This window comes from Crocodylus siamensis, chromosome 1 (genome assembly GCF_052110815.1).
Source record: "Crocodylus siamensis isolate JL-2025a chromosome 1, ASM5211081v1, whole genome shotgun sequence".
NCBI lineage: Eukaryota > Metazoa > Chordata > Crocodylia > Crocodylidae > Crocodylus > Crocodylus siamensis.
This window is the reverse complement of record NC_143395.1, coordinates 130,817,807-130,838,984: the sequence shown is the minus strand read 5'-3', so window position 1 is coordinate 130,838,984 and position 21,178 is coordinate 130,817,807. Positions and strand designations below refer to the sequence as shown.

The 21,178-nt window shown below is 42.5% G+C and overlaps 1 protein-coding gene across 1 annotated transcript in view; it reads left to right on the top strand.

Moving 5' to 3' along the window:
* PDE10A (phosphodiesterase 10A) overlaps window positions 1-21,178 on the top strand; it is a 606,111-nt gene that overhangs the window by 504,330 nt on the left and 80,603 nt on the right. Inside the window, exons 6-8 of the mRNA XM_090042732.1 lie at window positions 2,506-2,534; window positions 18,272-18,392; window positions 20,296-20,345. Of these exons, the coding sequence (XP_089898858.1) occupies window positions 2,506-2,534; window positions 18,272-18,392; window positions 20,296-20,345 (200 nt within the window). The remainder of the gene's footprint in view (window positions 1-2,505; window positions 2,535-18,271; window positions 18,393-20,295; window positions 20,346-21,178) is intronic.

The following is a 21,178-nucleotide window of genomic DNA, read 5'->3' as shown; positions in this document are numbered from 1 at the left end:
CCCAGCACTACTTCTCTTGGAAGTTGGTTCCCGATCCTAGCCACCCTGACGGTGAAGTAGCACCTCCTGATATCTAGCCTAGGGTCTTTAAGAAGAGGCTTGATGCCTACTTGGCTGGAGTCATTTGAGCGCAGTTTTTCTCCTGCCCAGGCAGGGGGTCGGATTTGATGATTTACAAGGTCCCTTCCAATCCTACTTCTATGATTCTGTGACCTGAGGAGGTCATTTAGTTCAACCCCTGCTCAAAGCAGGACCATCCCCAACTACATCTTCTCAGCCAAAGCTTTGTTTACCCAGGTCTTAAAAACCTCTAAGGATGTAGAGTCCCCGGTCTCTCTGGGTAACCTGTTCCAGTGCTTTACTGCTCTCTTAGTGAGCTTTTTTCCTAATACCTAACCTAAACTGCACTTGTTGCAACTGGAAACCATTGTTCTGCCACCACTGAGAATAGTCTAGCTCTTCCACTAGTGGTGGAGCTAGCTCTATCTGTTCAGTATTATAGGACTATTTTAATATTATAAAAGCCTATGTCTGTCTGTCTGTAATGCTTTATTCACACTCTGATTGGCTGATGGAAAAAGCCAGTCAGAGTGCTCCAAGTGTGGGGGAGCACCACCATGATTCCGAAGGCACTTTGAGGACTGGACAGAGAGTGGGGAAGCCGGGGCCAGCATGCTGGCCTCAGCTCCCCCACCCCGCTCCTTGCAAGAGGCAGAACAGTGGCAGCATGGACCATTAGGTGGCAGCACTGCATGCCAGCCCCCTCTCCTCTGCATTCTGCCCCCTCCTCCCCCCCCCCTCCCCCCCGGTCATTCTTGACAGGCAGTTGGCTAGTAGATGTAATATTTATCTGAAACTATGCTAAGGTATAATGCTGGTGTTTAAATATGAAATATGTGGCTTGGCTTAACATTCCTCAAACTATTTAGGGGAGATGAAATGATTAATATTACATTTTTGTTGTAAGTTTTGTCCAGGGCTGATTGTCCCAGACACTGTTTTTTGGGTTTGTTATTTAAATATGTGCCTTAAACATGAATCTGCAAAATGCCTGTGATTGCAATAGAGCACGTTGCACATTTGTTCAAGTATTCATGTGACGGGATCATTTTTGTGTTTGAGATGCAATGAAGCCTGTTGAGAATAACGTGTGTCTGCACGTAAGCAGACATGGTGATATATGAGCATTGCCATGGAGACATTTGGCAGAGACGCAGCATTTGAAAATCCACATCTACGCAAATGCACACAAATATGTGTAAATACGGGTTATCATAATAAGGATATGACTTCTTTTGTATAATAAAGTCCAATTTCTGCTTTGGAATTAATTTCCAAATAGCAATGCTTTAATTTGTTGTATTAAAAATAGAAAGATACAGCTTGTTCCCTGTTGTCTGTTAAGAAATAGCTATAAAGGTGAAGTTACATGAGGAAATATTTTCTAAAGCCCCTTTAAGACATACATTTATTGTGGGACATATATGAGAATCCAGTAACAAATGGTAACAGGGAGATAAACCCCTGTGATCCCATAGTGCTCAGCTCTCCCTCCCTCAAAGGGAATAAGGGTGAAGGGGCTGCTTGCAGTCTGGGAACCTCTGCCCCCAGCCCTTGAAAACACTAGGAGCTTTGGCTGGGAGCCTGGCTCCCAATCCTATCAGAGAACCTATTTAGCTCACCAATGGGCTTTCTTGGGGCTCTTGCTTTCCAACAGCCTCCTATTGCCCCCTGGCTGGAGAGCCAGAGCTCTGAATGTTTCATAGCCCATAGCACTTTGTTGTTGTTTTATATGAAGTCTGGATGTAGCCTAAGTTGGCTTTGCTGTGATTCTTGTGGTAGAGGCTATCTAGTTATAGAATTGCTTTTCCTTTGTGCATTTTCAGAAATGTCATGCATTGTTTTTAGACAGTACTTGTTGTTAGGTGTAATTTTTAAAATGTGTATGCTAGAATGTTTTGTAAATGGTGAGTCCATCCTAGAATGCATTTCTAAAATTAAACATATTCTTCTAATGTGCTAATCTGGAAGATACAACTCATAAGTACATGGTCACAAAAGCTTGTTCGTATACCTAAAGAAGTCAGTTGGAATACTGATGATTTCAGTAGGGCTGGGATTGGGTCCACAGCTCCAAACACCCGTCAGTAGATGGCCTTTGTTTCTCAGACTTGCTTCCCAGCATAGATGTAAACTTTAGGACCGACTACAAAGATCATCTATTCAGTTAGACTACTGCCAGTAGTACAGGAGCGGGGAATTAAGTATTCTTGTTAAATATTCTAATGAATATTTTTATTCTCTTTTATTGCATTCCAGATGTAGCAGACTTGGTTGCATTTTTAAAACTGCAAAATTTAAGTATTGGTAAAGCAGATGCTTCAGCTAGTATATTGGAAAGTTTTGTACCACAGTGCAAAAGTTTCTTGAAAGGACAATATCTTGTTCTGCACTTGTTCCAGAACCTTCCCAGAGCGCCTAATTGTTTGTTTTGTTTCCTCACAGATGAATCGACTCCTAAGGAAGTCAGCAGGGTAAGTACTGCTTACAGTTGTTTCTCCATCCCCACTAGGAAAAGAAAAGGTCTCTGTGGCCCACTGTTCACTTGAGATGACTTTCTTGCAGTCTCTGATCAAGTCTGTATACCATTCCCTGAGCAAACTTATACCTCCAGAGAAATAGCTGGGAGATGTTAGATGTAACTGACAACTTCCAGAGCAATTAATACAACTCCTGCCGCTTCCCCCATTCCAAACATTTGATTGATTGTAAACACGTGAAGATCTCCCTTGTTCGTTAGGAAAATAAGAGTTCATGCAAGCTATTTCTGTGATCCCGTGTAAACACGTTGTTTCAAGGAAATAAGCAATTCCTTCAAACTTTGAACTCTAACTTGTTAGTCATGTAACTACCAAATATTTAATCAGTGTTATTACTATGAGAGATGGGAAGTGTAAAACTACCAAAGAGAAAAAAAAGACCAGGAATACATCTTATTTAATTACATCCTTTGAGATGTGGTAGAGTACAGCAGAGTTAAGAAAATGTTGACATAAGTTTTTGGAAATATTTTGCAATGTACTATATGAAATCTAATGTGAAATACTTCTTAAATAATATATTTATTAGTATGTTCTTGAATGATATGTTTCTTTCTGACTTAACCCTATATGTAAGTGTATTTTACAATGAGCATGCTCCTTGCTGAGTTATCATAAGCTACCACATAGTACTTTGTCCTAAGTAGGATGTGTACTTTTGTTTCTATGTTATAAGTTGATATTATAGTAAGTAATTCTTTTGTACTTTCAGTTGTCTGAACCTTCTTCCACCTGATATACAAACAAATGGCTGTCACCTTTCTGATTCTTTAAATATAATATTTTCTCTGCTCTTTGTCACTTAACTAACTCTTCTATGATTCAGGTTCCTCCTAATGCCTTGTGCCAATTTTGCCATCAGAGGGTAACCCATCAGCTTACCCCCCACCACCACCCATTTTGCTTATAAATGGAGTACTTGATGCGTCAGAATTGCATCCTGTTTGTATTTGCTTTCTCACAAAAATTATTGCTGCCTTTACACTTGGAAAATGAAGTAGTGATGTAGTAATTTCTGATCTATGATAAACTAAAAATACAGAGTTCTGTAGCCAGTTAATCTTACCAACCGTCTTTCAGGCAAAATAATAGTTTGTATTTTTTTCCTCCAAATTTACAACTGTTTTGTAATAGTTCATTATTCAAATAATCACTTTAACTTCTAATGTATTACAAATGGTATCCACAAAACACTACAGCACAACTCCCCACGCCCCAAAAAATCTGGAATAATTATCCCATTACTTCAAAAATGTAATTTGCATAACTGCTCTTTAGATAAACCCAACAATGATCAGTTTAGTTTTTAAGCATCTTTCAATGAGTCTATCATCTCAACATTTTTTTTAAATTTCTCTACGAGGATGATAAAATCTAAGAAAATGTTGACATAAGTTTTTGGATCATTTAGAAGTGTGGAAATACCAAAATTAAGGGCCTACCATGATGGTTATATCTTTAACATGACTAAAACCATAATGCTTTTACATGGTTATAGTCTTAATATCCCCAGTTGTTTTGAAATCCCTCATCGTTGCAAGGGCTAAGGCATCTAATTACCATGTTTCCTTGTATACCATCTACCCCAAATATAATATTTTGGAAGGCAGAATAAATTAAAAAAAAGATTTTTTTTTCTAGAATGATGGCTGCATGGAGCTGGGACAGAGTCTAATCTTCAACTCACTCGGATTCCCTTTCCTGCTCAGATAAAAGCTACAATTTGAACCCTTTCACAGCTCAAATGACAGCAGCTCTAGGCTGCTCAGCCAAAAGTTGAAACTCTAGCTGTTGGTGAAGACTGGATTACCTGGGAGGATCTAGGATTTTGAAAGGAGCTAAAAGCAGTCTGCAAATCTTGGAAATAGAAGAAGAGAAACCAGAAGTAGCTACCAAATAGCAAAATTGCTAAAGAAAGGATAGCTTGATTAAGGGAACATCAAAGACCGTTAAAAGGGAGAGGAGGTTATTAACATGCATGGAGTGAAGAGCAATCAGTAGGAATCAGGTGGATTATAATAAGCCACAGAGACATAGCAAGCCAAGTTAAACCCTATGGGAGAGTGGGGATGCATGCAGGCTCCGAAAGAGGGGGCAAGGGCATGTGGCTTCTGTGAGCAGTGGAGAGCACGTGGTTCCCACAGCAGGGCTGGGGGGACACATGAGTTCTGAGAGTGAGGAGAGGGGGCAGGACAGGGGAACGAGGGGAGCAGTTGCTAGTGCAAGTGCAGGCAGCAGCCTTACTTGCTGGGAGCTTCAGAACAGTCTCGGATGAGTTGCCGCTGCATGTGCTCTGCCAACCCCAGCTCTGTTGCTCTTAAAAGAACAACAGCTGGGAACTGTTTTGAAGTTCCTGTCAGGACAGTGCCATGGGGGCACAGACTCCATCAGTATAGGGGTGATTCTGGTGCCCCTTCTAACTTGCTACCTGGGATGAGTGCCCATCTCGCCCACTACTGGTGAATTATGAGGTCAGTTAACTCCCCCAACACTGCCTGAATAGAAATGTCACTGTTGCTGCTGGGCAGTTATTTTTAAACTTTTGGTAGAGTAGGAATCAAAGTGAGGTATACCACGGCACCTCCCCTGACTCTTCTGTCCCTGGAATTTCCTCCTCCCTCCCTGTGGCTGCTGGAGGGAAGAGAAGGAAAAAAAAATCATCAGCCATCCAACAGTATCTCCGTGTTTCTGTTGTTGTCAAAGTCAGCTTGCCCTGCATAAAACATGCACCCTGCTTTTGGAAGGCCAACTTTAGGGGAAAGGGTGCATGTAGTATTATGTGAGCTAAAATGGGTTATCTGGTTACTGTACTGATATTGTTCTGACACTTAAATTAGTAATCCTGTTGTGTAAAATAAAAACTACAGGAAGGGGTACAGAAGTCTCAGTGTTTGAAACAAGACTATGGCCATTCAAGTTTTAGGTTCTCTCTGGTCAGTTGTTTTGAATTTTTCGTGTTGCTGTAGTCTGTGCTGTGAGGAGATAAGTCTGGTTTTCCAATTTGTAGAAATATTAGAGTTGTATGCAAATTGGTTAAGTTTTGCAGCCAGTCTACTGAATGTGAACTGTGTATTGTAATCCTGAAACACCTTATTTTGGTTTAAGAAAGATCATTGTACAATGCAACTTTTCCAGCTCTGCAAACTGTATACATGTATACTATATTATAATAATACTTAAACAAATGGCATCATCATAGTGGTTCAGCATATTATTGATTTATATCTTTCTCAGATTGTAAATCCTCTTAGAAGTGGTGCATGCATCAGTAATTTGATTCAGAACCAATGTATGATGCTTTTTTGTCTCAGCCAGCCTTGTTGAGGCTAAGTTACAAAAACTGAGGAGTTAGAATAGTTAACAGTATGCTTTATATTACTTAAGTACATCTCAGGATTTTTTCCCCTCAAAATTTCTTTATTTCTTCTCTCCCCCCCCACGCCTTCTTTCTTGTTCCTTTATATTTACGATGTTAATTAAATGCCTATATGATGCTTAAGGTGCTCTAACACTTTCACAGTAAAATCCCAGTGCATTAAACTAACAATTTGAACAGGAACCCAGCTAGTTAGCCATCCAAAATCCTCTTTCTACTCATTTGGCTAACTTGATAATTTTCCAAACCCATCAGCAGGCTGGTGAATGATGCCTTACCTGTCTTTCTTTTCATAGGACTTGATCTCCCAGAAATCAGCTTCTTTTTGTATACTGTTCATTTGTCTGCTTGGAATTTCTCTATCCCATTACAACTGTTTCCTTTCCTATGTTGCATTGCCTGCAGGCCACATAGGGAGCCTTGCTGAACTGTTGTGGGCCAGGTCAGCACCCTACCCCCTCCTCTCCCTGCCACCCAACAGCTGGGATCACTGGATGGGGTCACAGGGCAGTGACAATGCAGGGCTAAGGTTGGGGCAGAACTGTGATCTGCCTGCATGCCTCTGTGATGGGCATGGGTTCTGCAGGCAGGGGCATGCAGGAAGTGGATTGCAGCTTGACCCTGGCACTGTGCTGTCACTACCCCAAGATCGCAGCCCCAGATGTAACCTCATCCTCTCTCCCTGGCCACGTTCCCTGCCCATGCAGCACCTGTCCAATCTGCATGGAGACCCCAGGATTGTGGGGCTGGGACAGAGCCATGATACGCTCCCTGCATGCAGAACTGGGGCTTTGTCCTGGCATCACACTGTCACTGCCTCATGATCCCAGGGCCTTCCTAGCTGCGGATGCCTGTCTCACTCGTGGACATCTCTCCCTGCTGGCCTGCAACCCCATGCTAGCTGCTCTGCTGATCACCCTGGCTACCTGGGTCCCACCCCCAGCAGCGGGTACAGGATGGATGGGCTGGATGTCTGGGCAGCAGGGTTGGATCTGGCAGTGGCAGCTGGAAGGAACTGCCACTGAATACTGAGGCTGTCAGGAAATGGAATCCAGCTGCCATGCCACCCCAGCCCTGCTGCTTCCCTGGGGCAGCGGGACCAGCTACACGTATCATGGGCTGGGCTGCCCCTTGCACCTGAGCAAGGTGGGACTGAGGGCCCCACCACAGGCCAGACAAAAATCCCTTGGCCAGCTGGATCTGGCCTGCAGGCTGTATTTTGCCCACCTCGCTGTTTTGGCTCTCACAACTCAAACTTGATGAAGAATGTCAAACTTCAAAAGCTTGTCTAACTCTATCCCAACTATACAGTCGGTCCCATAAAACATTAGACTTCCTTCCTCTGCTCAGTAGAGGAGGAATGACTGCTGGGAGAGAGACGTTTTGACTGCAGAGGCACTCCAAGTTCTGCCAGTAAAACTTCTGAAGTCTGCCTCAGCCTGCTTAGTATTTAGCATCAATGAGGAGGTTGGTGTTGAGTGGCTTCAGCAGCAAAGTACAAACAGATGCTTGATTAATTAATTGCTCTTGTCTGGACTCTTAATTACAACATAACCAGCCTTAATTAGGTGTTAACAGGAAGGCATCTTCTGAGGGGTCAGTGTTCTGTGACAAAATATCAGGCATACTTAACTACTATGCCTTTAATTATACAGATTAATAGAAAATGGTGTCTTCTGTGCAGTTGAATAAGCTGCCAGAGTTAGTCATAGACTTATTCTGTATAGGTCCAGTTTATTTTTTCAAATGTGTGATTTTTATGGAACCTCTGGCAGGCAGTAGTACAAAGGGATATATATACATCTAAAACTATTTAATTTTAGTTTATATAATATTATTTGAAAAAACAGTATTTATTAAAATAGGTTCTGGTAGTGCACTGCCTATCTTCAGTCAAAACCCCAAACTGTTACCAGTGTTACTGGAATGTAGAAATACCTCAGATCAGGATTTGATTTCTGAAAATACTCTATTTTAATTATTTGTGGGTGTTCAACACCTAGCAGAAATACAAGGCTTTAAGTAGTTTGTGTGTCAGTATGGTCACTTTTAAGGCAAAAATGACACATTCTTATTTGTTAGTCTTGCAAGAATTTATCTCTGAAGATTGTACTGTAGTGGAGAAAGGATTAATTCCTTCACAGTATTAGTAAAATGCCGTTTCTTCAGTGACAATAGGTCAGTCTTCTATAGTTGCTGCAACTCTGTGACTCTGGCTTATCTGAAAATTGGAAAGGACATTAAACAGACAATAAACATTTACAGTATCTGCCTCAGATCACAGGGAGTAGCAGTTTCTTCCATTGTCACTCAGTAGGTGAGGCTGAATAGACTATACAGTCCTGCAAAATTTACTAAAGTGGAGAAAGGTCTTGTGGGCAAATAAGCATTGAGGACAGGGCTTCTCAAGCAGTACCACCAACCATGATAATTGCAATGACTTCCTTTGTTAATTAGGAACAGTTTGGTTCCCCACACTCTTTCTCTTCCTGTTAGAGCTACATGGGAATTACTATCTTTGCTTTTGCAGCCCAAGGGTAGAGAGAGTTGATCTTAAACGGCTCTGCAGGGAGAGGAAAGAACACAAAAAGATATTTGTATGGTGGTTGATCTTGGTGCAGAGCTGGCATATGTAGAGTCTAGAGCCTATGTCAGCTCTGTGCCTTGTACACAGAACCTTAAGCAAACATGGTGTGCTTGTTATGGGCCCAGTGATATTGGCCCATGTTCGTTTAATGGCTTGTTTTTCCATGTTTGCTTCCAGAGTACCCATAGTGAACTTTCATTATGATAAGTATCTTTTTTTCATAAACTGTGATGATCCCAGCAGCAACTCTCTTTGTAGTTTACAGTATAAACACTATGAAATTAATACCTGGAACTGACTAACTCATTTTCAAAACTTTATTCTTAGAAACAGCAGTAATACTTTAATCCTGCCCTTTCCTCCTTTTGGACTTGGTGCTTTTGGCAGCTGCTTTGGCACTATCTAACACATTTGTGTAGCATGTCACTTAGTATTAGTAGGGTTACCATACATCTGGGTTTTCCCAGACATGTCCTCTTCTTGAATCCTCTGATCTCTGTCCAGGGTTTTTTTTAAAATATGATCAAAAGTCCAGGATTTTGCTCTGCTCAGCATCTATGTTTTTCCCAGCACTTCCCAGCTTGTCTTAGCAAGGAGTGGCTTGGAGCTGGGGGGGATGGGAGGAGGGCGATTGGAGGCAGGGTCACCATGTATTTGTGTGCATGCACATGGCTGGCACGCATCTATGCAGGGTGATAGGAGCAGCTCCAGCAGCTGGATGCAGGTAAGTCTATAGGGAGTGAGGGTTGGAGGGCCAGGGCTTGGGGACTGTCCAGGGGCTTGTGGTGTAGGAGGGAGCACATGAATTTGTGTGTGGAGGGATAGGTGTATGAGATTGCTTGCTGGTGCTGGGGGAAGCTCTCTGGGCAATAGGGCTGCAGCAGGGAATGGGAGGTGGGAGGAAGTGCCTACCCCTCCAGTGGAGGAATGGTGCACAGTGGAGAACTGCAGGGCCAGGCCAGTGGTAGGGGCCATTGTCCTTGCTTGCTAGGATGTGGTGGCCAGGAGGTGCTGCAGGGCTGGGGAGAGCAGGGGGCTGTGAGTCAAGAGTGAGAGGCACTAGCAGGGCTGGGAGTGCTGTGGCTTGGGAGTGAGAGGCACCAGACAGGGTGGGGGACTGTGGGTTGGGAGTAAGGGACACCAGCAGGGACATGGGGGGCTGTGGGTTGGGAGTGAGGGGCACCAGCATGGCCCAGGGGGGTAGGGTACTGTGGGCTGGGAGTGAGGGGCACTGGCAGGGCCAGGGGTCTGTGGCTTGGGAGTGAGGGGCAATGGAATGGGCAGGGCACTGGCATATCATTGTCCCCACACAATCATATACCCCTCGCTCCCCTGACAGATATCCCCTTTTTTGGAACTGGAAATATAGTAATCCTAGAATTATAGAGTTTGCACCCATGCTTTCTGGGTATAATCGTCATAATTGCTCGTCTTCCCTTCAATCCATTGATTGATAAAGTTTTTTCTTTATATAACTCTTGGAGACATCAAGTTCATTATTTATTCTTCACACACTTTTTTTGATGGGATTTAAACATTTTCACACTGAACCAGGAATGAATGCTAACAATAAAAAATGTAAAAGAATTAGGATGGCTGATGCACATCCTGTAGTCTTCCTTCAGGAAATGATGCGCATAATGCTGCACTCAGTATTATCAAAAGAAGATGCCAGTGTGCTGAAATTTGGACAAACTAAGGGGGCTTGTGGATACTGATGGTGATGTTAATAGACAATGGGGAAAGACAAATAACCAGCACAGTGGTGGGCAAGGTGTTACCATATTTTTAATTTTGATTAAAGACGACTTTTGGAATTATTGCAAGTGAAGCATTAACCATAAATGTCACTTGCCAAAGCTTTTTTAATGAACAGGAGTATCCAGCTTACCAAATTAAAATATTAATTGACTTCAGCAAATGTTTTTTCTGGATGCTGTAATCTGGGTAGGTGACATAACTGAGATACAGTATAGTTTTTATGACTTGTTAAGTGAATATCAAGGTGTGCATCTGGGAGCCCCCCAGATCTGTGCATGGGATGGGGGCTGGTGTGGGGATGGGCTGTCTGCTGCAGGCTTTGGCTCCCTGCCCTGCTGCCCTCCACCAGGGCCTCTGCAGCATGGCAGGTGCATCAGGGCAGAGTGGGGCTGGGTGGGAAAGCCTCCTTCCCACTGTGAGCCCCGTGCTGCCCTGGTGATGTGCCTCCTGCCTGCCCTGGAGCAGCAAGGGCAGTGGCGGGAGTTACACCCCTCGCTGCTACAGGATGGGCAGGGGGTGCATTGCCAGGGCAGTGCGGGACAGCAGCAAGGAGCTTCCCTGCCCAGTCCCGCTCTGCCCTGGCATGTTGGGTCCTGCCCGCTGGGCTGCAGAGGCCCTGGGGGAGAGTAGCAGGGAGCCCAAGCCCATAGCCAGCCTCCACCCACACAGATCTGGGGAGCAGGACCCCCCTGCCCACCCAGAAGGGTACAGTAGCATGGAACCAGCCCCACCCCCGGTATCTCCAGACAAGCAACACAGCCCTGATCTGCTCCCCACTGGGGCTCTGCAGCTGCACACTGTGGCCCTGGGCCCCAAGCCTCACACATCACCTGGCTGGGCAGCAGCCCCAGCCCTGCCCTGCCCAACTCCATCCCTCCCTCCCTGTGGGGGACTCAGTTCCCCTCCCCCTCCCCACTTACCTCTGGGAGTTGCTCTCTAGGCTACCTGGTGGGTATGTGCTTGTACATGCATATGGCACCCCCTGCCAGATTGCCCTGCTCCCACTCCCCCAGCCCCTTGCAAGCTGGGACTCTTTGCAAAACATCTGCATGTTTCTCTGTTAAAATGACAAATCCTTGTTTTTCTCAGGTAAAAGGGAAAAAACGTGGGGGGATTTGCTTTTTCCGTGGGAAACAAAACCTGGATCCCTGGTCATAAAGAGCATTTTATACATGAACATCCAATTAATAAAATACCTGTGTATGGTGCTGCAAAGTTCAATTTTATTTACTGAGCAAGTTATATAGTGTGTGTCCTGGCTAGACAAAACAAGAAGGATAGACATAAGGCAAATACGTATAGCAGGAATTTCTCTCAGGCTATGTACATTAAAATTAATTACCATGGCAGAGCAAGCTTTTTATAGTTACTTGCTTTCTAGTGTCAAGATTTAAACAATATTTCCCACAGGAGCCAACCCAGATTACACTGAGTTATTTTGGATCAAGGGAATTTCTTTACGCTTCCTTCCCTTCTCTACTACATTAAAAGCTAGGTCTGTACTGTAAGCATTTTATTATGTTCACTCTGCTTTTATTTTGGAATCCACGACTGCAAGAGTCTTCTGCTAAGGGATTTTTAATTCGTGAAATTTCATGACTTTTTCCATAGTTCTTTGAGGTGAAATCCTGACCCATAATTCAGGTTTTCATTAGGTATGGTAAAAAAGTCTCAACAATATTATTGCAGTTCAGTTATATTGCTGTTACCCCATCATAATAGGAGCTATTCTCCCTCTTTTCAGCGTCTGGCGAAGGGCACGGGGGGGGGGGGGGGGGGCTTAATCTGCTGCTTGGTAGCAGCGGCAGCAGGGCAGGCACAGCTGGCTGTGGTCCCCTGGGGCAGTGTGGCTCGAGGAGAGAATAACCCTGCTTCCTGCCTCCTCTGCCTCAGGGGCCACTGGCCTGCTGCTGCAACAGCGAGGAGGGAGCACCTGGCAGACCTGGATCAGGGCCCTGCTGGTGGGACAGGAAGGGGAAAATTAAACCCTTCTCTGGCCAGTTCAGCCTGGGCTGGCCATGCCCCCCCAGCACAGCTTCCCTGTAGCCGAGGGTGTGCTCTAACACCCCCCCACCCACCTTGGCTCCTGGCCTGAGCAACTGCAGGTGTGTGCCTGCATTTGTCAGTCCAGAGAGCATGTTTGTCCTGTTACAAACCGGTTCAGCCTAGGCAGGTTAAACTAACCTGCAACAGTTGAATCAATTCAGGCTCCGGCTTTATGAATGTGTCCCCAAAGCCCAAGGGCCCTGGCTTGGGGCTTGCATGTAGGATGTCTGCCATGGATTTGGGACTGAAGAGTCTGGGAGGTAGGATACCTGCCACTGGTAGCACCACAGAGACTTGAACAATTGAGCCCTGCTTGGCTGAAATTTGGAACTTGGAAAACAAATTAAAAAAAAAAAAAAAAAAGAACCAGCTTGCCACAGGGAGGTTGCTGTGCTGGGGCCCAGAGCCAATCCTAGTGCCCAGGACCAGGGCAGCAGGGTTTGGTTTTGTTTGTTTGTATGGTTGGCTGCTGCTTAAAAGACTGTTTTATTTTGGAGGAATGGCTGGGGAGCTCCCGAGGGAGTGAAACCTGCCTGCAGAAACCAGCAGGCAAGGCAGCTTGCTTACATGTCCATTAAATAAATCACCATGGGATCCTTAAATTGCTTTCCTTCTTGAGAAACTTTGTTTCATGGTGCGTGCAGTTCCACTCCCATAGGCTCTCATCCTTTCACTTTGAATTTAAGTTACTTAGGCTCTGTGGAACATGCAGCTTTTTTCTTCTGAAATGAGATGAGGGCTTCATAGCTGACTTAACTTCACAAATGGAAGAAAGTGAAGATGGAGGTTTCAACTTCACGGTGGACTCTTCATCCTTCTCAAAGACAAGGGATGGCTTTATCCTAGAACAGGGCTTGGCCGGAGTGCCAAAAAACCCACAGTGTCTACCTTGGAAGGTGCCAGAGTGCCAACACGCCAGAGCCCGGAGCAGCTGTTTGCAGCTTCCTGGCTGCAGCTCACCCACAGGGCTCAGTCTGCTTGCAGCAGGGCTTGCAGCCTCCCAGCCACCTGCTGGGAGCAGCCTGGGCTCTGTGGCTGGCAGCACTTGCCTAGAGCCCGGGCTGGCAGTGGTGTGCGGAGCAAAATAGCCTTGCGTGCCACACTCGGCACGCGTGCCGGGGGTTGCTGACTCCTGTCCTAGAACCTATTTATATTCCAAAGACCTTGGACCTAAGTCTAAATATATTTATTGAATGATTGACCTAAATAGGTCACCTGTTTGAGGGGATCCCCCATTCCACTGTTGTGGTTTACAGAGCAGGCTGCACCTTTGACCTCTGCCTGATTGATCTATCAATGCAATGCTCAGGCTATATGCCGTTGACTTGCCTGAAGTGCAATCCTTTGATTCTCCCTCTCTCAAGCTAGGTCCCTGCACTTGATACCCAATGCACTAAATGTGATTGATTACTCCGTAAACCTGATTGGGTTTGACGTTTGCGAGTCTTACTTTCAAGACCTGTGACCAGTGGTTAGTGCCAGTGACCAGAGCACTTTTTTTCTATGAAATTTGTTTACTGCAGTAGAAATAATACATGGCATAAAAGAAATGGGAGGGTCTTAAAACAAAAAAAGACCTGTATCTATCTCTTACCTAGACAGTTGCCATCCAGAACAGAGATCTTAGGCAAGTTTCTGTTACAATCCTTGACATCTAGGAGCCTGTCTCACTAAAAGCTTCCAATGGCTACTCCCTTCCCTCTTCTCAAGAATGTAACTTTTATTCCACAGAAGCCTTTGTCCTTAGGTTCCTGGGCTTTGTGATTCTCCTTTGTTCGCACACTGGGGTTCCCCTCCCTTGACAAACTTATCCCTTGAGCTTCACAGGAGATAGGAAGGGGACATCAAAGAGAACAGTCTGTTATTCTGTCTGAAGTGTGGTTAAGTGGATGGTTATCTGAAACTGTTTCCTGTACTCCACATATGCAGCCAATCCCATGTTTTAAATTAACTCCTTTATTCATAAAGCAATCACCCCTTAAAACAAAAGGGATATAACACATAATATTTGTAAGTTTTTACAGAGCAGCTTCAGATCTATTATAAATATTTTCTAGTGACAAAATTGTCTAGTTTATTTTTTTTAAACGTTTTAAACACTATTGCTGTTAAGCCTTTCATATTTTATGGTTTCTTTGCTTCTCTTCATTCATTCAGGAAGGTTCCTAGGTTCCCATCCTTCTGCAGCTCCAAAATGAAATTAGCACTTAACTTTTTTGCTGTTGAAGGGATAGCCTCAGTCTCCCCTCCCCCATCTATTATTTATTTTGTTCCTCAGGTAACTTCATATATCCTAGAATGAGTTTTTTTGAATAATTTAAACCTGAAAAAGATAGCACTGTACTTTAAAGGCTGGAAATCACAGATTTGGTGGGGGAAAGTACATAGTTGTAGTAACAAGTTTATTGCAACAGTAATCAGTAAGCTTGCTTTTACAGGAACTCAGAAAACACTATAAAAAGTTATACAAAATGCAAAGATAGGCCCATTCCTACTTCTGCTTTGTTTTAGCTCTTATTTATTAATATTTATCACTATTAATGTAGCCCTTCTGTTGCAGCAGATTTTTTTTCCTTATACCAAGAAAATGCCTCTGGTAAAGTTATTGTTATAAGCAGTGAGGCATGCAAAAAAAAAAAAAAGAAAGAAAGAAAGAAAGAAACCCTTGTCTTTTGATATTTTGTTAAGTTATCATTCACTCTATGTTTAAAGTTGCATGCATTTGGCTTTTTAATGACTGTCATCTACACATTGGAGTAAGTGCAAAGTTACATGGAAAATACTACCATTTTGGTTTGGTAGCTTTTTCCTTTCCCTCTGCAAACAGATAAATGACTATACAAGGGGCCAAAGCAATGGAAAATTGGTTTCAGAACGTAGATTGAACTTGCCAACCAACAAAACTGCACTGTGTGTGCTTTTAACCAGTGTTAATATCCCTTCCCCTTTTAGAAGCATCCAGTTTGCCCAAACTGTAAACACAAATATCCAGTGTCACTTAATACTATTGTAGCAATACTGCTAATGCTTGTAATAGCCACTTATTTACTATTGGTATCAATATTACATATTATATATCCTTAGCCTTTAGGAAGATATTTCAGCACTAATGCAATTCTGTGTGGAACAATAAATGCACATCATATAAAGTGGTTCATTAGAACTTATTATGGTTCAGGCAATGTGTTTTTCCATCAGTGTGTTGGGTCAAGATTAAGACTGGTTCATAACAAGAAATTCACTTTTAAGAGTGGTATCAGGAATTAACATTTTTTCTTCAGCAAGCATGTAATACTTTGAGATGAAGAAACCAAATTTCTCAGACCTATAGGGTCATATGTTTTGGATTCGTGGCAGAAAGTGAGAAAGGAATTGTACAGCCCATCCAAAACAAGCAGTCGGTTATGTTGCAGTGCACAAGTGCATCTTCATTTGCACATGTAAAAATCAATAGGATGGTAGATAATGGTTCTTTATAATGTCATACCCCTTGTGCATTAGTTTGATCCAATACCATATTTGGGTCTACAGTGTCAATTGGCAGAAGGAGTGTTGCTGCATGCGCTCTGCACTTCTTCCGTCTTAAAATTAAGCACGTCACCAGTTTTGGGGCTGAATCTGCATTCACTGGCGTACAGAGCCTGTTACGATACTGTATTTGCTATGGTATTAAGCTACATAGGAACATTTAGAGTTAAATTGTATTTCCCTTTCTCATTCCTAAATGGCACTGCATTCAGTCTTAACAGAGCTAGGTGCATATCTGTCAGAAATAAAATTGAGGCCAGTGGCCTCCTTGTTTTAGGCCAGTGGCCCACTTGTGAGGGCACGTGTCCAAAGAAAGACCCAGATTCTTGGCGTTCTTTATCTGGTGGGGGGAGAAGGGAAGGAAGGAAGGGAGGGGTTGAACCTATATCTCCTGCTGCCTCCTAGCGAAGTCTTCTAACCACTATGGTCTTGGGATTGCCCAGACTGCTCTCCGGTCCACACCTTGAAGCTGGCCTACTGAACCTAGAGTTTAATATTCATAAGATCAGATGGATAAATAGCATAGGCAGAGTTTTTGCACTACTGGGAGTAAGGGCCCAAATTAAGCTAGTTTCCCTTAGGCACTCTTTCCTCTTATTGAGCCACCCACCCTCTTGGTCACTCTCCTCTTCCTAATCCCACCTATCTTTGGCCTCAAACAGGTGGTCATTTCTAGTACTGTATGCATTTTAGCTGAAGCACATCACCAGTTTTCTAGTGGTGCAGGCATTCTAGATACCGTTCTGGGACAGGGAGCAGCATTTGGCCTGCACCTGCTGCCCTCTCCCCTGCTCTGTGCCTCTTCCCTAGACTGGGAGCAGTCCTGCCCTAGGAGAACTGGGGTAGCAGGGAATAGTCCTCTGCAACTTCCTAGACTGGAGACCAGCATGGAGAGTCAGGGGGAAGCAGCAGCTCCTACGCAGGGAGGCAAAACATCAGAGCTGCTGGTGGGGGAACAGATCTGCTGCGAGGAGTGAAGGGAACAGCAGGGCAAAGCCCCCATCCTGTTCCCCAGACCAGGTAACCCCTAGTCTTGGGAAGAGGTGGGAAGCATTGCCCTGCTTTTACCTTCTTGTTCTGGACCAGACTGGGAAAGAAACTCTCATCAGGGAGATCTTCTAGGTTGGCACCCGAAAGATCTTTTTCTGGAAAGGAAAAAGAATCTTTTCCCCTGGGGAAAAATTGAATGACCGACCATTTCTCAGCTTAATATTTCCACCAAGAGAATGGTAGTTCTCCTGTTTAGAAATGTAGCACCTGTACATAGTCTTTGTCTCCTCGGTGTACCACAGGCCGGTTTCAGAGGGAAGTGTGGGGTCTGGAGAGTGATCCGGCCAAAGTCAAACCTGTGTCATGTTGTTGGCTAGGAAGCAGACGATGCAGATTTGAATCATCTCTGGGTGACATGGGTCTTCCACCCCACAAGTGCCCTAACTACTAAGCTATTGGGCTAAATATTGGAAAAGCCACATTACCTCTCCTTTTAGGATTGTTTTTGTGCAGTACTGCGGTACATTGTGGAAAGGGATGTGAGGCTCTTGACTTTGACAGCCAGGGTACTGGCAAGAGTTTTGTAAATGTGGAGAGGATGCATCTCCCTTTTCCTGTAACATTTTATGTCTGATTGGAAGTTATCTGATTTTTTTTAGGATCTCTTATTTCTTCATACCAGCAGTTCTTGGCAGCAGTCAGCTATCCCACTGTCCCTACCTTAGTGACCTAATTACATATAGTAACCTATCTCTTTCCCTTTCCTTTTCTCTATGTTTTTCATTTTCACTTGCAACTAGCACCTGCTAAGTTATAGCAGCTGGCACTTCCGTGGTTTATGTTAAACCCAGAATCCTTTGTGCCAGCTGCTGCTGTATTTCAAAGACTGAGTTCCCTGTACCAATACCTCAAAGCTCTGATGCTCCCTAGGAGCCATCTGTGCAAGTTGCATAACAAAAGCTATGCCACCTGCACTAGTATTTTGGGGGTTTAGGTATACTCCAGTGTCCTTAGCTTTGAAGCACTGTAGCATCTGGTAGACTGGATTTTGGGACAACTGAGTCCCAAAGATATAGATATAGATGACTCTGTGATACAGAAACCGACCTGCAGCTATTAAAGTACTAGAGAAATTGAAAGGCTAAGGCAAAAATAGCAGTCTTTTTATAGTAGAACTAGGAAAAAGGGAGTGAGATGAATATTCAGACAACTGGATTAGGGATATCAATTTGAATTTAATTAGGTAGCTTAACACACTCTTTTATATCAAGTGGGTGTGTGTGTAATTTAATGTATACTAATGTATGTTAAGCACTTTTTTGTTTTAATCTACAGAATGTTTTTGTGTTGTTCTTAACTGTATTTTTATCTTTGGTTCAATAGTACCAGGATACAAATATGCAAGGAGTAGTATATGAACTGAATAGCTATATAGAACAACGGTTGGACACAGGAGGAGACAACCAACTACTTCTGTATGAATTAAGCAGCATAATTAAAATAGGTAAGAAAGAGGATTTGATTATATAACTTTATATTGATGTTGTGCCTGTTCCTTCCTTATGCTTTTAAATAGAAGGTAGTTATAGAAAAATAGCTGTACTTGTTTGGGGTGTTTACTCTTAATTTTGATCTACACCAGCAAAGTTCTTCGTCTTGGGGAAACCTCATTGATTTCAATGAAGCTTGCCCATGGAGCAAATGTTAACTCAGCTGTGGTTCTGATTTCAAGATCAGGGCCATCTCTAAAATAAATCACTCTATTATCCTGTTTTACGGTATTGCCTGACATATCCATTTAGCAGGTAATAAAAATAACTATCAGTAACTTTTCTGCTAGTAATGCCCCCTCATCTAAGCAAAGTAAGACAATTTGGGTATCTTTTTTCCTAGGAGTCAAAATAAAAGTCAGTATGAGTTGCAGCATTTTTCTGTGTGCTATAGCTGTCTGTTTATAGATAAGATACAGTACATGAGAAAAAATAAATTAATAAAGCATCCTTCCTTTAATGTCTGTATCCAGAATGTAGTCAGATTTGCATGGAAAACATTTGTACAGGCATGCTTCCATCACATGGTTCTCAAATACCAGTAACCTTACCCCCACTTCCCTACAACTCTCGTGGTCTGTAATAAAGGGAATGTTGTTCTGTTTTATGTTGCAAATCAACCATGTTTGTGTATGAATGTCACTTGGATGAATATTGGGTACTGATTTATTTCTAACCCAGTTAGTACTGGTTTCTGTTAGTCATTCGTAAGTGAAAAGCTAGCAGAGATGTATTCCTAATGTAATCAGACCAAGTTTTCTTTCATTGCTTTACAGTGTTCTTTACAGTGTCCAAGACTCATGTAATACTCTCTTTTGAAATTACTTTGGAATTTGGATACAAACCACCTTTCTCACTAACTGTCAGCAATACCAGGCTGATGCCAATAATTAAGCAATCAGACAGTGGGGTTTTGTTTCTGTCAAACCCTCATAGATGGATAACTGACTTTAAATTGACACAAATGTAATAATTCCCCTGAAATGCCCTGATTTGAGTGTCTTATTTATTCTCAAAACTAAGGAAACTGTTCAGACCTGTGCATTTGCTGAGTATAAAACATTGAAAGAGAGAGGCCTGTTTGTATCCACAGCCTTAAACCTATTGTGTAAAGCAACAAAAAAAAACTTAGGGCTGATATGTTTCTCTTTTTCCAACCTTTCTTTTTCATTTTAGCAGTAAGATACTTCCACTAGTTTATTTCTAGGGTATTGTTATACATTTTGTATGCTTAAAGCAGTAAGCCTTTGGCTATGTTCCTCACAACACTACATGATACTTGTAATAATTGTCCACAGGTATCCATTTCTTAGAGTATCCTAATACATTTAGTATAAAGCAGATAATAAAAAATTCAGACCCTTCTCCCCAGATTGTACAGAAAGTAGAATCTGTTCTCCCATATTCACTTTTAATGACAGCACAGTTTCCCGTGCTAAGGACAGGCATTTTTTATCTTCTGTATATGGGAAGCAACCTTTTCTTCCGTTAATGGAAAGTACACTATATCCTATATGATTATAATGTGGAATTTTATTTTTAGCCAATTTATATATTGTGATTTATGTTCATGCAACATAATAATCATTAGACATGAAGTAAGGATTCGTTAAGCTTCAAAAGGTTGTAGCTTCTAATTATGTTTCATGATGGGAAAACCAGAAAGTATTACCATATCCCACTAACTTTGCAGGGTCCCTGGGTAGCTTCAGGGGATACAGCAATACTTACTAGTTCACCTTTAGAAGTTTAACTGATGTCCTAAGAGAAATGAGTCTGTGGTTTCACCTCAGAGAACTTGCATAAGTTCAAGTCTCCCTCTGAGTACAATTATTTCTTTTATTATTGCTTTGGCAGCTACAAAAGCTGATGGATTTGCACTATATTTCCTGGGAGAATGCAATAATGTAAGTATTCTGGATTTAGATGCTGCTTTTCTGTACAGTTAAAAGTGCATTTTCCATTTCCCCAATGATACCGTAATCTTATTTTGTACATCATTTAGCAGGAAATACAAGCTAAGTGCTAAGTATTAGTTTTACATTATTTTTATTTCTGTAAATGCAGTTTTACTGAATTTAGAGCATTGGGCTGTCAAGGGCTTTAGTTTTAATCGATGTTTTCTTTTAGCTTTACAAATATAGCAGTGCTCTTTTCTCTAGAGTCTAGCAACTTCATTAATTGAAGCTGCAAATTGCAGTCTTATACAGATTTCCCTCCAATATACAGCCAAATTTCATTTCTTCATTCAGAGATGTTTTTCTCCAAAAGAGAAAATTTAACTTAGATGTGTACTTATTGTGACCTTTTTATTTTTTTAACCTGGCTGAGTTTCAGGTTCTAGTATTTCACTGTTTTTCCTGTTGCTGTCAGATTACAACCTGAGAATGCAGTAACCTACATTCAAACTAAGTCAGTGATAAGCATAAAGAAATAGAAATACATGTTTAAAATCTATATTAATTTCTGGTGTAATTTAATTGCATATAGTAATTATAATACGTTTGAATTTAGTCCATTATTGTTGGAAGCATAATTGCTCTACTGTTGTCTGAAATTTAGACTGCATTAAGATTTTATCATCATTACAGTTTTATCCAGGTACCGTCATATAAAACTTGGCAGCTACTTGATGGCTGGAATGTGTGCTTTAATGGGGCTCCAATACAATACAATAAAACTTACATTTTTGTCTGAAAACTTTATGCCTTGCAGTTGGTACAAGATACAGCTCCAGCTC